Consider the following 14,314-nt stretch of genomic DNA (forward strand, 5'->3'; position numbering starts at 1 on the left):
TCCATTTTGACTAGGTTTTAAATAGGACTTAACTGAAACTGGAAGCAGCGGAGACTTGACCAGCTTGAAAACACATGGTTTAACTGAGAGCCAAGGCAAAAACCAACCAAATTCATCCCAATTTTACGAAATCCTGGGTAAAACGTTTCATGTTGATGGTGATAACAGTACACTATATAGAGTCAGATGTCTTTCATTCAGAGTCAGTGATGTAGTATACAAGCTGTGAGATGTCTTTCACATAAGGTCATATTTGATATGGTGACTAGGGAAAGTGGTTCTCTATGATCTTAGGGGTAGGGTGTGATTCTTACCTTGAACATGACAACAAGAAGAATCATTCGTGACTTGGTGGTGGTGGGAATGGGGGTTGGGGGGGGGGGGGGGGGGGGGGTGCACAGACCAGTGATTTTAATTGTTATCAATATTGTTATATTATACCCCAGTGGTGGTGGTGGGAACTGTAGGTTTTATACGGACTGTATATATATATTGATATAAATATTTATTAGCTCATCAGCTGTGGATATAAATGCCTGGGCCAGGGTGTTGAAGCTTGTTGATCATATATTAGAATTTATTAAATTGTATCATTGCTTACTCTCTTAACAACTAAGTGATTCATATTTTAAGTTACAGGCGTTTGTAAATGAGGGTGTATGAAGTGTTGTATTGATGGTAAGGTCATTCAGTTACCTTTTGTAGTTGTGTAGTACATGAGTTCATGCTGGCAAAGTGAAACAAGTACCGAACCAGTCTCTTTGATATCAGTATATAGCAATTTGAACCCCTTGGAGGACTTTCTCTCTTTCTAACAGAAACTTTTTGGGTTTTGTATGAAAAAAATGTTCAGAAACGGGGTTAAGTTACGGAAAGGGGGTTGCTTTTGTTCTATGTGAATGAACTATCTGAGTAAACTATTTGAAGGTCAAGTGTTGAGAACAGCAGCACTACTCAGTGAGGTGAGCACCTGCTGGACCAGTGACCTTCATAATGAAATGACATGACATTTGGTTGAACATTTTCAGTGTGATCTCACTTTAGCATAGAAAGTGATATTTGAACTAGTTGTTACAAAATGTACTGATTTGGGTATTAAAAGCAAGAAAGTTTTACTTAATGTACTTAGAAATGGCCAATACAAAACAAACAACCATGGTTGCAAATCGAATGAACCTTGCAGGAAAAGAAGTTACTTAATTAAGAAAATCCACAGGGAATAATAGGACATCTTTATGTTACCTGTCTCAATTTTATTATCTTTTTCCTAACAATGACCTTCTTTTGAAAAAGCACTCGAATATTGATATTTAGTATTAAATTATAAATTGTAATATTATAATTTTACACATTATAATGATTGCTGCAATATTTGCTTTGCAAAAGCCAAGATGTGACAAATTTCAATGTAATGTTATGTTGTATGATAATGTTGAAAATGTTCATGGGGTTGGTGTTTATTTAATTTTATAATGAAGCAGATCATAGCATGCTTGTAGGTTATTTGTGGAACTGTGTTGGGGGGTATGCTGTTTATGTAATGTCAATAATTATGTAATTATTACTGAACTTAAGAAATGTATTTTCCATCCATGATTTTAGAGAATAAAATAAAATTTTGCATAAAATGAAATTTTGATCTTATCATAAAAATGGTTTTTGTGTTTCATATGCCTTTTGCTCTCAACATGCATCAATGCTTTGAATGCTTGCAAAGAGGCTGTAGTGGTTTTAAATGCAAACAATTTTTAAAACCATTTATTAATTCTGAATCAGTATTCTTAGAGTCAATTGCAGACCTTAATCAATCATCATGGAAAAACAGCATTTTAATGACATTACTGACTCAACAAACGCCTTGCAAAAATTGGTTTCAAGTATGTCAAAATATACTTGAAAATCGGCATAAAATTTAAGTACTCACTGATTTTCCACTTTATGCCTCTTTCCTAGGCAAGTTGTTTACAAGCAGGTATTTGTAAGTGCAAACTCACCAGTGCAAATGACTATACAAACAAAACTTAAATAAGAAAAGCAAATTCTCTTATTTACAGACACACAATCTTATGACTCCAACAACAGCAGTAACAGTTGAAAAAAATTGGGACATTTTTACCATTACAAAGCTTCTTTTTAACAAAAAATATTAAACAGTAACATGGGAATATAATAATTTGACTAAATAAAAGCATTCAGATCACCTGGCATAGAACAACAGCATATGATCATGCTATATTAATAGGAAGATTATATTTTTAAATAATAATTCAGAAACCCAACTCTGGCAAGCAAGGCATAATGCAGCGAAGTCTGGTATCACTTAATGCTGGAGACCTGTCCTGAAGTTCTTTGACAAGACATTCTACTCTATGTGAGACCTTTGGTTTAAAAAGTGGGTTTAGTGGGGGGTGGGAGTTCTCATATGGGACCATCCTAAAAACCAATGTCAGAACTTGCCATAGGCATATTCTGATAGATAACAATTTGTCAGCTTGTGTCAGAAAAGATTTGGTATTTACACACACACTTACAATACTCCAAAGAGCCTCTTGAACATGGAAAATGATCGAGTTCAGCATGTCCATTTATTTGGCATTTTACCCTTAAAAATGGGAAGCTAGTCAACTTAGCAAAAAATGCTCCAATTCACTGAATATTATGAAATGCATCTTATTTATATTGACTTATACTTCGGTTTCCTTAGTTTATTTTCACATACTTTCTGAGACCAAAACCCTCCAAAATGTAATATCTCTCTCCACTTCTCCATTTCCTATTTTTTCCATCCTAAACTGTATTTCTTTTTATAGAATGGCAAGTTCTTTTTATTCTTCACTGGAAAAGAACACTCATCTGGTATGATACATACCAAGCATCCCTGAACTTAGCCACTTAACTATGCCTTACATGAATCGCCCATCAAAATCTACTCCACCCGAAAATTCAATTTTACAACCAGCGAAAGACATCTTTTTTTTTTTTATCTCATGGAACTCCAGCATGTTATGTCAACTTTTTCACTCTCTTATCACTGCTTTTAATCCTGTGTGTTGCACCCTCCACCATGTGCGACATTTCCTCAATATTCTCATTCTGTCTGTCAGCCTCATAGCCGATATCTGCGGCCATAGTCTTCATGGTACTCACAGCAGAACTGAGCTCATCCAGCTCCTCGTCTGTGATGAGATAAGATTGTGTTAGTTGTGCCTGTGGTTGAGACTGTGATTGCATTTTCTCTGACATGGAGGGGTAAGGGCTGGAGGGAGGGGTGGTGAAAACATCCTCGTCTATTCGGTCTTCCAGCTTGATATGCTGATCCTCACCTGTAAGAAAAAAAGATAATGTAAGTCGTCTAGTTTACTTTCAAGTTTTTGAACTGAATTTTTAAGAAATACTGTTAAAATCATGTAAAAAAAATCAAGTGCTTAGATCATATCAATCCTTCACATTTGAAAGTATAAAAACAATGCAAGAACAGGTCTAAATATTATCCTTAAAAATCTACTGGCCTTTCATCTGAAGTCATAGCCAGGGTATAAAGCTCTTAGACATTTACTTATTTAGAATAAAAACTTAGTCTTTATTTGCTGGTTTATTTCTTTGTTTACTTTTTAGTATACATGGCCTACGGGTCCCTCCTAACAACGAAATTTATTTTAACCAAAGATTTATACAAAAACATATCATTACCACAAGATTTCCTCTGCCATTTCTCCAAAGTCGGAGGTCCTTCATACTCCATCTTTGACCTGTATTTGGCTTCCAGCACCTGGTCAATTCAAAAGTCATGAAATCATGTGTAAAATATGATGATTAACAAGGAGGAACGGCAAAGCATGGACATTTTTTGCTTCACGGAGCAATTTTTTTCACTTTTCTCTGTTAGTTTGTTTCTTTTTAAGACATGTCTTTTAATAGATTACTAAATAAATCTTCTTCCAAATTTAAATCTTTAAACAAACCTAAAAAAAAATCAAAAGCAGTCTTTCTAAAAGCGATATTGTCTTGTCAGTTGCCTAATTTCCACCTTGGAGTAAATAAGCCACAGAAAAAAAAAAAAGGAGTATTTCTCCTAACCTCACCTTTAATATTTGCACCATCTTAGTGGACATAATTCTGTACTTGACATCAGGTTGTCCTGTCATAAACTTTGAGATTACTATTTCCCACGGGGTGGTGACCTTCACCTTTGACACGTCCTTGACCCCATAGAACTGCACAATGGCATTCAGCTGATCCTAGAAAATGAGGAAAGTTCAGGAATCTTAACTTGATTATATAAACTACTTTGCTTTTTGAATTGCAACAGATGTGAACTTAGAATTAAAAAAAAAAACTGACATCTTTTTTTTTTTAATATGCACACTGATAACTTCAAAGAAATACTACTGTCACAATTTTTCTTTCAATATTACTTTCAGAAAATTGAAAAAAATCAAGTGGTTCATTCATTTACTCTTAAAATCATGCACCCTAAAGGAAATTAAAAACAGTCTTAACGACTCTCACCCACCTTAATTATCAGTCCTTCGGGGGAGATCTCAAAAACACCCTGTTGCCAGGTGTTCTCATGCTTACGAGAGAATTTCTGAAACAACACAGGGTACTCCTGTATTTTTGGGATGTCCCCTGGAGAAAGAACCACATGAGCCTCAGCGGGGACATTGACGGAGGCGCTCCACTTTCCAAGCCATGATTCCAGGCCGGATATGATATTCTCTGTGACATCCAGGTCAGCATGGATGTCAAAGGTCGTTGCCATGGTAGCATCCAATTGCTCCCCCTGGTGGTGTAGCTGTGTTGCAGCCTTTTGTAAGGTTTTCTCAGAGTCAGCTGTTATCTATAAAATAAACAGAACACAGGAATTAAAGCACAAGTATGTTAAATTTGTATTTTCTTCCATGTTCTCTGGATCTGGATCAGCAAAGATAACAAGAGCTCTGAAACTTCTGTGATCGGAAAGCTCAATTATTTCATGAAACTACACTTCTATCATGGTATTCAAATGATTCGGCTAAAGATTTATTTATCATTTGACAAGAAACAATCTTCAGATATCAGACAAGTTTGCCAAAACAATTAAAACCTAGCAATCCACATGAAGGTTGGGATTTCAGACAGTAAAACTTTTTTCCCAGAAGATGAATTAGGAAATAATGTAAGGCATTTGACAAAGTTTTCGAATTAAAAATATCAGACAGAGATTTATGTATGTATGTAAATTGTTTCATGAGCAAAAGATGCTGTATATAAATGGACGTGGACAGGCCAACAACTTATAACAATAAATAAATGAAATCCAAATTAATTAATTTGTATAACCTTCAGTAGTTCCTGTCCTTTCTGTGTCTTGCCTTTACTTCCTTTCTTTCTGTCATGTTTTTTCGACGCCAGTCTCTCTTTCCAAAAATGCTCCAGCATGACGTAGGCTCCGTCCCGATTGGGCAGTGCAGAGAACCAGTGCTGGTCATTCTTGACCGCTATTATCAGGGCAGCATAGACGAACATGGACGATCCTTTACAGATCTGGAAGATTGAATCAAATGGGATCTGCACCTGAAAATAAAATTTCTTATTTCTAATAAAAATAGTGCATAACACAACATTTCTTCACTAAATTTGTTTTACCAAAAAAAATCTATTTTTTTTTGTTTGACCTGACCCTACACTTGGATTCAATGTTTTGTCCCATTTTTAATTAAATAGCTTAGTTCTACATGAACCATGTTTCATTTACACTTCCAGGTCTTCCTGACATTTCAAAAGGAAATACTGAGAACAAGTAATTGTATTTGAGGAGTTTTACCATCTGAATTGGAAAACATTATTACCTTTGTGGAATATTAATACAAACATAGCTGACAAATAAATATGAAGCAGATATTAACAAAGACCATGTTCTCCTTGTAAAGACGCCTGCTGAACCATTTACAGATCAGCTAGTCTTCATCAGGAGAACACAACAGCATCACATTTACAGTTATCATCTAAAGATTTTGTGAGCTACTGAGTTCTACAATTTAATTCCAAAAAAAAACAAGGCAGCAAAGCTGTCAAATGTACAGACAAAAAACAGGAAATAACTATGCACAAAATAGGCTACTGTCAATTCTGATGCAAAAGTACATTATGTTAAACTGCAAATTCAACATCAAATTTTAATTATGCTCAACAGGTAATACCAATGTAAGTAAAATGTGTAACAAGCATAAGGCTTCAGGCCCATGGGAGTTCAAGTTCACACTTTGAAAATGTATAACTTCCAGAAAAAGAAGCCAATTAGACTGCTTTTCCAACTCAGGCTGCATTTTAGTCCTGTATTTCTTTTTTGAAAGTATGGCAATTATAAGTAACACGGTTTTCCCATAATGGTCATCATGGCAGCAGCACCCAAAATTGTGTTTTCTTCTATTCTGATGCAATATTACATAATGGTTAACAGCATAATGACCGTCAATTTTTAATAATAAAACATATGTATCATGGATTTTCAGAAAATGTGACTAGCATGGGTCTTCAAGCCCGTGGAACTTCAAAATCACACCTTGAAAATGCCAATATGTGAAAAATTAAATTTTCACAAAAAAACTGTTAACTGGCAGTAAGAATTACCAAACAGCCAAAAAGTAAAACTGCCTTCCACTTATCCCACATACAATGAAAGTGCACAGCGCCGGCGACAGCGACTGCGATGACAGACGTAGGTGATGGCAATATGTACAGACACATCTGTACATATTTACTGTACTATTTGAGAACAGTAAGTCACATGGTTTTTCTTAAATGGTCATCATGGGAGCAGTGCCCAAAATAGGTTTTTTTCAAATTTTGATGCAATATTACATAATGTTTAACAGCATAATGACCATCAATTTTTAAAAATAAAATATTAGTATCATGGATATTCAGAAAATGTGACTAGCAAAGGTCTTCAGGCCCATGGAACTTCAAAGTCACAACTTGAAAATGCCAAAATGTAAGCAAGACCGCACTGTTCTGAAATGTTTTTTTCCCATTTTTAACAATTTTTAACATAAAACAAAATCAACAGTGTACTGCCATTTTTATATGATCAACTAAGAAAATTGATGAGATGGGAAAAATATCAATAGAGCAGTGTTAAATGTCCAATTTCTTCCATTCTGAGATTCTGAACATAGTGAATGATTGAATCTGACAAACTGCAATGATATAAGTTTATTTCCATTTTTGAAACTTTATTACACAATACACGATAACAAGTTTACCATCATTTTAACAACATCAACTAACAATGTTGTTAAGATGCAGGAAATGTCAAACAAACACTTTCACGTATCTTATTAATTAAATAATGAAACTGTTAACATGCCTAAGAATTGAATCTGAGGAAATGTGAAAAAACAGCATAACTTCTAAAATAATGGCCCGATTATGCTGATTTTTTAACTCAACCTGCGTTTTAGCAGGATTGATCACTCCTGTGAGTTTAATGACAATTGGCCTGTCTGTTTTTCTTATATTGTGTTTACAGTGTTGCATATATGCTGAAAAGTGGAAAAAAAAGCATAACTACTAAAATAGTGGCCCGATCATGCCGATTTTCGAACTTGACCTGCGTTTTAGTAAGATCGATTACTCCTGTGAGTTTCATGACAACAGGCCTATCGGTTTTCCTTGAAATGTGTTTACAGTGTTGCAAACATGCTGAAAAGTGAAAAAAACAGCATAATTTCTACAATAATGGCCCGATCATGCTGATTTTCGAACTTGACCTGCGTTTTATGAATATTCATCAGCTCTGTAAATATAAAGCCAAAAAGAAAAACTGCCTTCCACTTATCGTGTTTACAAGGAAAGTGCACGGCGACGGCGACGGCAACGACGGCGACGACAGACACAGGTGATGGCAATATGTACAGACACATCTGTGTCTGTACATAAAAATATATATATATATATATATATATATATATAACCAACTGCAAGCCCAATGACTAAGCTTCAAACAATTACATGTCATTTTCATGAGAATAAATATCTGCTTCAAAAGACCACATTTAATCTTTCTATATCGATATATGTGTATCTGGGAATTGTGAGGGTCATTTCAAAAGCCTTTTGTCTCACTGATTTTAAAAATAGGGGTCATTATTTTTTTTTTTCTTTTTTCATGAAAATGTGTCAAATAATTCCAAGCCATGCTTTCAAATAAACCCAGGAACATATTGTGCTATCTGTAATCACACAAGCCATTCCATTAATTATTCACCACCATACAAGATGTTAGCATCAATACAATATGTGCACAATCACTTATTGCATATTATTTTTTGTATATGACTTTGAATGATCATTTCTGCTCAAACACAAGACAGGAGATTCACCAAATATCAATGGTAATACTGCTATCTAAGGCTTGGGGCATCTTCAATCATTGCACATTTCTTTCTTATTCCCATTTTTCTCTGAATGTTCATTTCTGGTAGAGGAAAAAAACAGAAAAGATTCGACAAACATCCTTGTAAGGAATGCCATCTCATGCCTGGAGCATCTTCAAAGTTTTACTCTTAATGTTTTTTTTTCTGCTAAATAAAAAAGACAAGATTCAAGAAATATCACTGTAAAGAGATCTATATATAAGATTGATGCCTGCAGCCTGAAGATACTTTAAATGTGCAGCTGATGTCCAGTGTGATGGATGTGCTGTTATTATCTCTCCCTTTACTTAATAGGATAACAACTGTTCATTTTGGCCAAAAAATTAACTTTCCTCAGGTAAACGACAATTTTCCCTATATTTACCAATGGTTAATGAATCCATTTTTACATTCAAAGCTATTCCCTTTTTTTTTTTTTTTTTTTTTGAATAATCTTTTATGAGAGTATTACAGAGTATAGCCATCTATGGAGGTCACGTAATCCAATTACAAGTACAGATTTCAGAATAATTGTTATAACTGCCGATTTTGTAGTAAAACAGAATATATTATATTTCTGTGAGCTGTTTACCATATTTTTACTGTAAAATACAGATCTCATACCAAGAGTTGTCATCCCTTTAACCTTACACTACTGAGAAAACAAATCCACTCATGACAATGATAAATCTGAGAAACATATCAATGAACCAACATCACTGGTACCCACAAATAGAAACTCTCTTTTTAATTCAGGTAGGCAAAAGGGTGATTGTTGTAACATGACTTGTGCCTAGTCCTAGACTTGCTGTTTTAGATCAAATCTCATTGTTTGTGCTACTACCCTTTAAATGTGTTGTCACATGTAGAAAAGTCAATCATCTAGGGTTAAAATGGTACTGATCACACTCTCTAGTAGTAGACTATTACAGATACTAGAAGGTTTTCCATCACCGAGTTGGATGTAATCAGATTTAAATTAGGTACCAAAATATCTCTTTGATAAGAAATATTATTTGTGACAAATATTCCCAATCAACTGATTTCAATGACTTTGTGTCAGGGTCACCAATCAGTTAAAGATGCCAAAATATTCTAAAGAAATATGGCAATCATGAAAGAAGCGCATGCTAATTACTAATAGTATGAAATTTATACGATGTATGGCAACTGAATGGCATACTCAGTACATAGTATATAAGGGTCAATACCTGGATGAGCCGTTTGTTTTGTTTCTCATGATGAAAGATAATACAGTCATGGAACATGTAAAAGTTCCCATATATCCACCGCCTTTTCTTCTTATACCAGTAAGCAGCAGGCCACTTTACTATGCTGAAGACGTCGGGATTGCTCTGGGGTACCTCCCCTGGAGGAGGACCAAGGGGTTCAGCGGTGGTCACCTTCGCCATCACAGTACTGCAGTGAAAAGATGAAGAATTACTATTGGAGTAAAATGAATATGATATTGTGAGAAGTCATAACATGGAGAGTTGTGGTACCCTTCATAGAGGCATACACTGAAGATACAGTATAGATTTATCAATATTTAAAAATAACAAAAGACAAATGTGCAAACACAAGCAAAGACTAACATTCCTGCATATTCACATAAAATATAAGTGACTCCAAAATCCTTTAAAAAATCATTACTGTAACCATAAAACAAGTTAAGAGTAAAAAAACCCAATCTATCCAATACTTCCTTGAGAAAATCTGAAGCTGATAGAAAGATACAGGCATGCATGCGCGCATGTGCACGCACAAACCCATTTTAGCAACCACATTTTGGCTCACCTTAAGTCAGTTTATTATAACTGGACAGCGGTCTCTCATCACCAGACCACACCATCCCACATCTCCTCAGACAGCTGTAACAAGATTACCAATTGGCCTCTATAGAATCTCTTCTTGGCCTAAGCCTGCTCTAGACACATATGGTTTCCCCAAGTCAGCTTAAACTAAAAGAAAAAAATCAATAACTAACTTTTCACAGTAAATTACAGTACGCGCGCTGCCAGCATTTTAGTTGGTATGAACCCAGTAACACTAAATGAACAGATGAGACACAATCTTGGATACATGTGTTTACACTCGCAAACTTCGACCCCAAAACTCACATACTTTTGTTATGGGCTATAATAATGCAGCGCTATCTCCAGGGTAAATGTGGGGTACTCCCTGACCTTCCCTTAAAAAGATGTAGACAATCCCTTGGACATCATGCTAATTACCCACCAGTATTATTGTAATCAACACAGCAAAGACAACTTGCCAATTTCCAATAATATATGCCTCCAGTTGACCAGGCAATGTGGACTGATCTCCGGTCTTAACTGGACTGCACAAACAAGCCAATTACTGAACCGTTCTATTGGCAACCTAAATATTGCTTTTAATGTCCTTCTGGCTTCTCACAGCACTTACTCTCAACAGCTTCCAAAATGGCCTTAGTTACATCAGTAATGACTTGAGTATGTTGATTACAATAAATCCATCAGAGCTCACAGCATGCAATATATATACAGAAATGAAAATGGACATTACATTAAAAGTCGGGGAAATAACACTTTGGCCCCATTCAGAATGGATGAACCAAGTACTTATTGATCGGCCTAATCAGTAACTAAATATGGTCGACCACAGTTCAAAAGTGATGCCACTGATTCGTGATGGTCTTCCACCTCCACACGTGCTGTCGCTACAGGGGCCTAGCAATTAAACCTTGGAGCAGAGATTTAGTCCGTTTAAAAGTGCGTGTGGAGTCGGGGAGACCATCAGGAATCAGCAGCATTGCTTTTGAACTGTGGTCAGCCAAACTAGTATTTAGTCGACAGATCAGTAACTGCTCGGATCATCCATTCTGAATGGGGCCTTTCATCCCTTGTTATAGGTTGAAAACAAAAGACAGTAGTTAACAGTCCAGGGTTGATTGAAGTGCCCAGATGTAGTAGACTCAGCTGTGGGCTAATCCTGAGAACTTATATGTACAACTATTGATTATCAAATATACCGTGTTGTGTTTCCCATGTAACATTGAACAGACTATGAGATAAGGATCTATTTTAATGCGGTTCAAAACCTGCAACTATTCACTACCCTGAATGGTAGGCAAGTCTTAACATTTCATATTTTTTGGCATGAAAAAAGACAAGAAGTACACACAAATAATATGTGCACACAGTTAAGTCATACCTATGTTTTCTTTGTCCCAAAATGCCAATAACATATGGTACTGCCGCAGATGCTGAGATATTTAATGCTTCCCTTTGGTAGCATTTAGTGATCCTTCCAATGCATACTTTAACTGTGGCATTCAATAGCCTGTTTGCTGAATAGTTGTTATTATTCTTTGCACACCGTATATAATGTTATCTAGGATTATGGAACAGGTGTGCCTATGTTTGTGTGTGCGCATATGAGCATGTGTGCATGCATGCATGCGTGTGTTAGGACTTAGTAAAGGAAACAGAGCCCGACGGTCAACAGGTCTTCATACCAATAGAAGATTGCCTCATTTATCATGATACATGTGCAATAGTAGGTCAACATGAATCTTGTGCCTTGGAATAATAAACAAACAAAAAAGACCTATAAACAAATAGATAATCAATAAAAAGTGGCCATAACAACCTACATTGTAGATTGTAAATGTTATCATGTACTAGTACAAACAAGCATTGATGAGTCACCTCACTTATATTATATCTTGGAACACTTTGGAACTAATTAACACATACCTTAATAAAACTGCCTGCAACCAAAATAAATTCTTATAATCTCCAATTAAGCTCTACTGGGACTATATGTGCCCAAGACTTTCTTCTTTCAATGAACTAATATATAGAGTACTGTATTCAAGTTATTGGTATGCAAATTCACAAGTCAGCATGACCAGGACATGCTCCCTGTAATCAAATAATCTGAACATTCTCAGCTGGGTTGGATGCAGTTCATGTCCGTTTTGGCCTCGATAAGACGCAAGCCAGTGAAAATTAAGATCATTCATACTAAATATATATACTCAGTACACCAACCAGGATATGGAAGTCGCGGTTTTCTTTCCTCGTCTGGTACAGTACACTGCATTCACAGAACACGACCGCCAAAGTCAGTTATCAGCTGTGTCTTATAACCCTGCTACTAACAAGGTCTGTGTAGATTAGTTATCTTGGATGCTATCCGGTGTTGGTATTTTGATACAGGTGGTAGGAAAAACACCTGGCCTTGCTTGTAACTCCACTTCCTCCGGAGTCTAACAAACCAGGGTGCAAAATAAAAAACAAAATATCCCACATGCGTCGCACTGTTTTCCGTGCAAACTACCAGCTTGTGGACTATATAGACTCGTAGAGCTAACCATTAACTAGTATCAAGAAGCTAAAAATTACTTACATATTGCTTAGACAGTTTAATCCAAGAAAAATAGACAGAAAGACGTTCGACCTGAATCGATCAGCTGACCTCCAAATAAACTGGCGTCACAGAAAATTTGATCCTCCCCGAACAGAAGAGCTCCCTTAGGGAGAATAGACGGATCCATCAAACCCATGACACGATATAAGTCGATCAAGTTTTCATGATTATAAAAATTCGATTATCTTAAGGTTTTCTACTCGTGATTTTTATCCTTGTCTAATGTTCCATAATATAGCATATTTCTCTAGACTAAAACAATTGATTGGTGCAAAATTATTCAATTAGCCGCCATATCTTCTCAACATTAGGCCTACCTACAGAAAAAAGTATCTTTATCGTTACATTTATTTAAGAGCTTTATTCTTTTCATATGTTACATAACAAGCAAACACATAAAAATATAAGCAGTGTGGTCCACGTGCAACCCAGTAGCAAAAAATGGGCACTTATATTTTCTTGATCCTTGATGTCTAAATGTTTCATTTCAAGGTGTCCCCACAGCCAAAAAAAAGTGCCATGGGGCTCCATTTTAATGTTATATGAAACACCCATTTAAAAATGGGTGTAGAGGAGGGAAATCATTCATAATTTAGAATTTTTATAAGATAGGAGTATATATAATGACGTCAAAATTGAGGCATTTTCGTAAAAACGGACCAACAAAGTTGATTTATTCAGAACATTTGTGTCAAGAACGTGATTTTTGGACATTAATTAATCAAGTTATAAAATTTGATCTAAAATTCATCTTTAAGCAATTTATATCTATACATATTATTTAAGATTAATTGTTTTCCATAATTTTATATAGTTCGCGTACTTTCTTCTGGTAATAATTTCATATCGTTTGATTAATATACAGGCACTAAGTTGTTTAATATTATATCATATACTTCGTTATTTGATTTTGCCACGTAGTAGGCCGTTGTCACTTCCAAACGTGTGCTACGTTTTCCAGATGTCTTCAATTTTTGGTCGTTGATTTATTGTATTTATATTGTAAACAAATCAGTAAATAATCTGTGCTCTTTAGGAAGCAGTTAGTTTTTAATCTGACATGTCCGTGGTTTTCAGCGCATCAACTAAACCACTTCTTTAAGCTGTCGCCCACTGTTAACAAAAAAAGTACAATAATCTAAAAAGACAAAACCACGTAATTTTCTCATTTTCTATAGTCTACGCGAAAATTTGTTTTTGTCTGATTTTTTTTATATTTTTTATTTTACATTTGCCAAGCTAAATGAAACAAAAATGTTATCCCCCATGTACAAACTTATAAAAACCTGAAAATGTTTTATTTTATTTATGAAATAATTTTTTAATGTCTTTATTTGTCAAGAATTGGGAAAAAATTAATTAAAAGAGATTTTGCTGCCGGTGTTTGGGGATTTTCTTAGTGGTAGTTTCAAGACGGTCATCTAGAATATTTCGCACATAGCTGACTCTAATTTTGTGTTTAATTTTGAAAGTAATAAATATATTTTACAGAATCTTGA

At 35.2% G+C, this 14,314-nt stretch overlaps 1 protein-coding gene across 3 annotated transcripts; it reads right to left on the reverse strand.

The window, feature by feature from the left end:
• Positions 1-998: 998 nt before the first annotated feature.
• LOC106157400 (synaptosomal-associated protein 47) lies at positions 999-12,896 on the reverse strand. 3 transcript variants are annotated; one of them, XM_013533038.2, is made up of 8 exons: positions 12,795-12,896; positions 10,197-10,360; positions 9,611-9,818; positions 5,323-5,556; positions 4,514-4,840; positions 4,083-4,238; positions 3,691-3,769; positions 999-3,323 (listed from the first exon to the last, which is right to left on the reverse strand). In XM_013533038.2, the coding sequence occupies exons 3-8, from the start codon at positions 9,809-9,811 to the stop codon at positions 3,004-3,006; spliced, it is 1,317 nt and encodes a 438-aa protein (XP_013388492.2). In that variant the 5' UTR covers positions 9,812-9,818; positions 10,197-10,360; positions 12,795-12,896; the 3' UTR covers positions 999-3,003. The 3 variants fall into 3 exon arrangements, with proteins under 3 accessions (XP_013388492.2, XP_086869953.1, XP_086869954.1); XM_087013827.1 differs by lacking the exon at positions 12,795-12,896 and adding an exon at positions 12,437-12,743; XM_087013828.1 differs by lacking the exon at positions 12,795-12,896 and adding an exon at positions 12,140-12,336.
• Between the last annotated feature and the right edge of the window lie 1,418 nt (positions 12,897-14,314).

The sequence above is a fragment of the Lingula anatina genome, chromosome 5 (assembly GCF_051362555.1).
Source record: "Lingula anatina isolate TDL-2025a chromosome 5, LinAna3.0, whole genome shotgun sequence".
NCBI classification, from domain to species: Eukaryota; Metazoa; Brachiopoda; class Lingulata; order Lingulida; family Lingulidae; genus Lingula; species Lingula anatina.

What these genes read in the sequence shown, in the direction of transcription:
- LOC106157400 (XM_013533038.2), bottom strand. Translation starts at nt 9,811, where the DNA reads ATGGCGAAGGTGACCACCGCTGAACCCCTTGGTCCTCCTCCAGGGGAG. An exon ending in AAAACAAACGGCTCATCCAG is followed by an intron (nt 5,557 to 9,610) that starts GTATTGACCCTT and finishes TTTTATTTTCAG; the next exon opens with GTGCAGATCCCATTTGATTC. An exon ending in ATGGCAGAGGAAATCTTGTG is followed by an intron (nt 3,324 to 3,690) that starts GTAATGATATGT and finishes TTTTTCTTACAG; the next exon opens with GTGAGGATCAGCATATCAAG.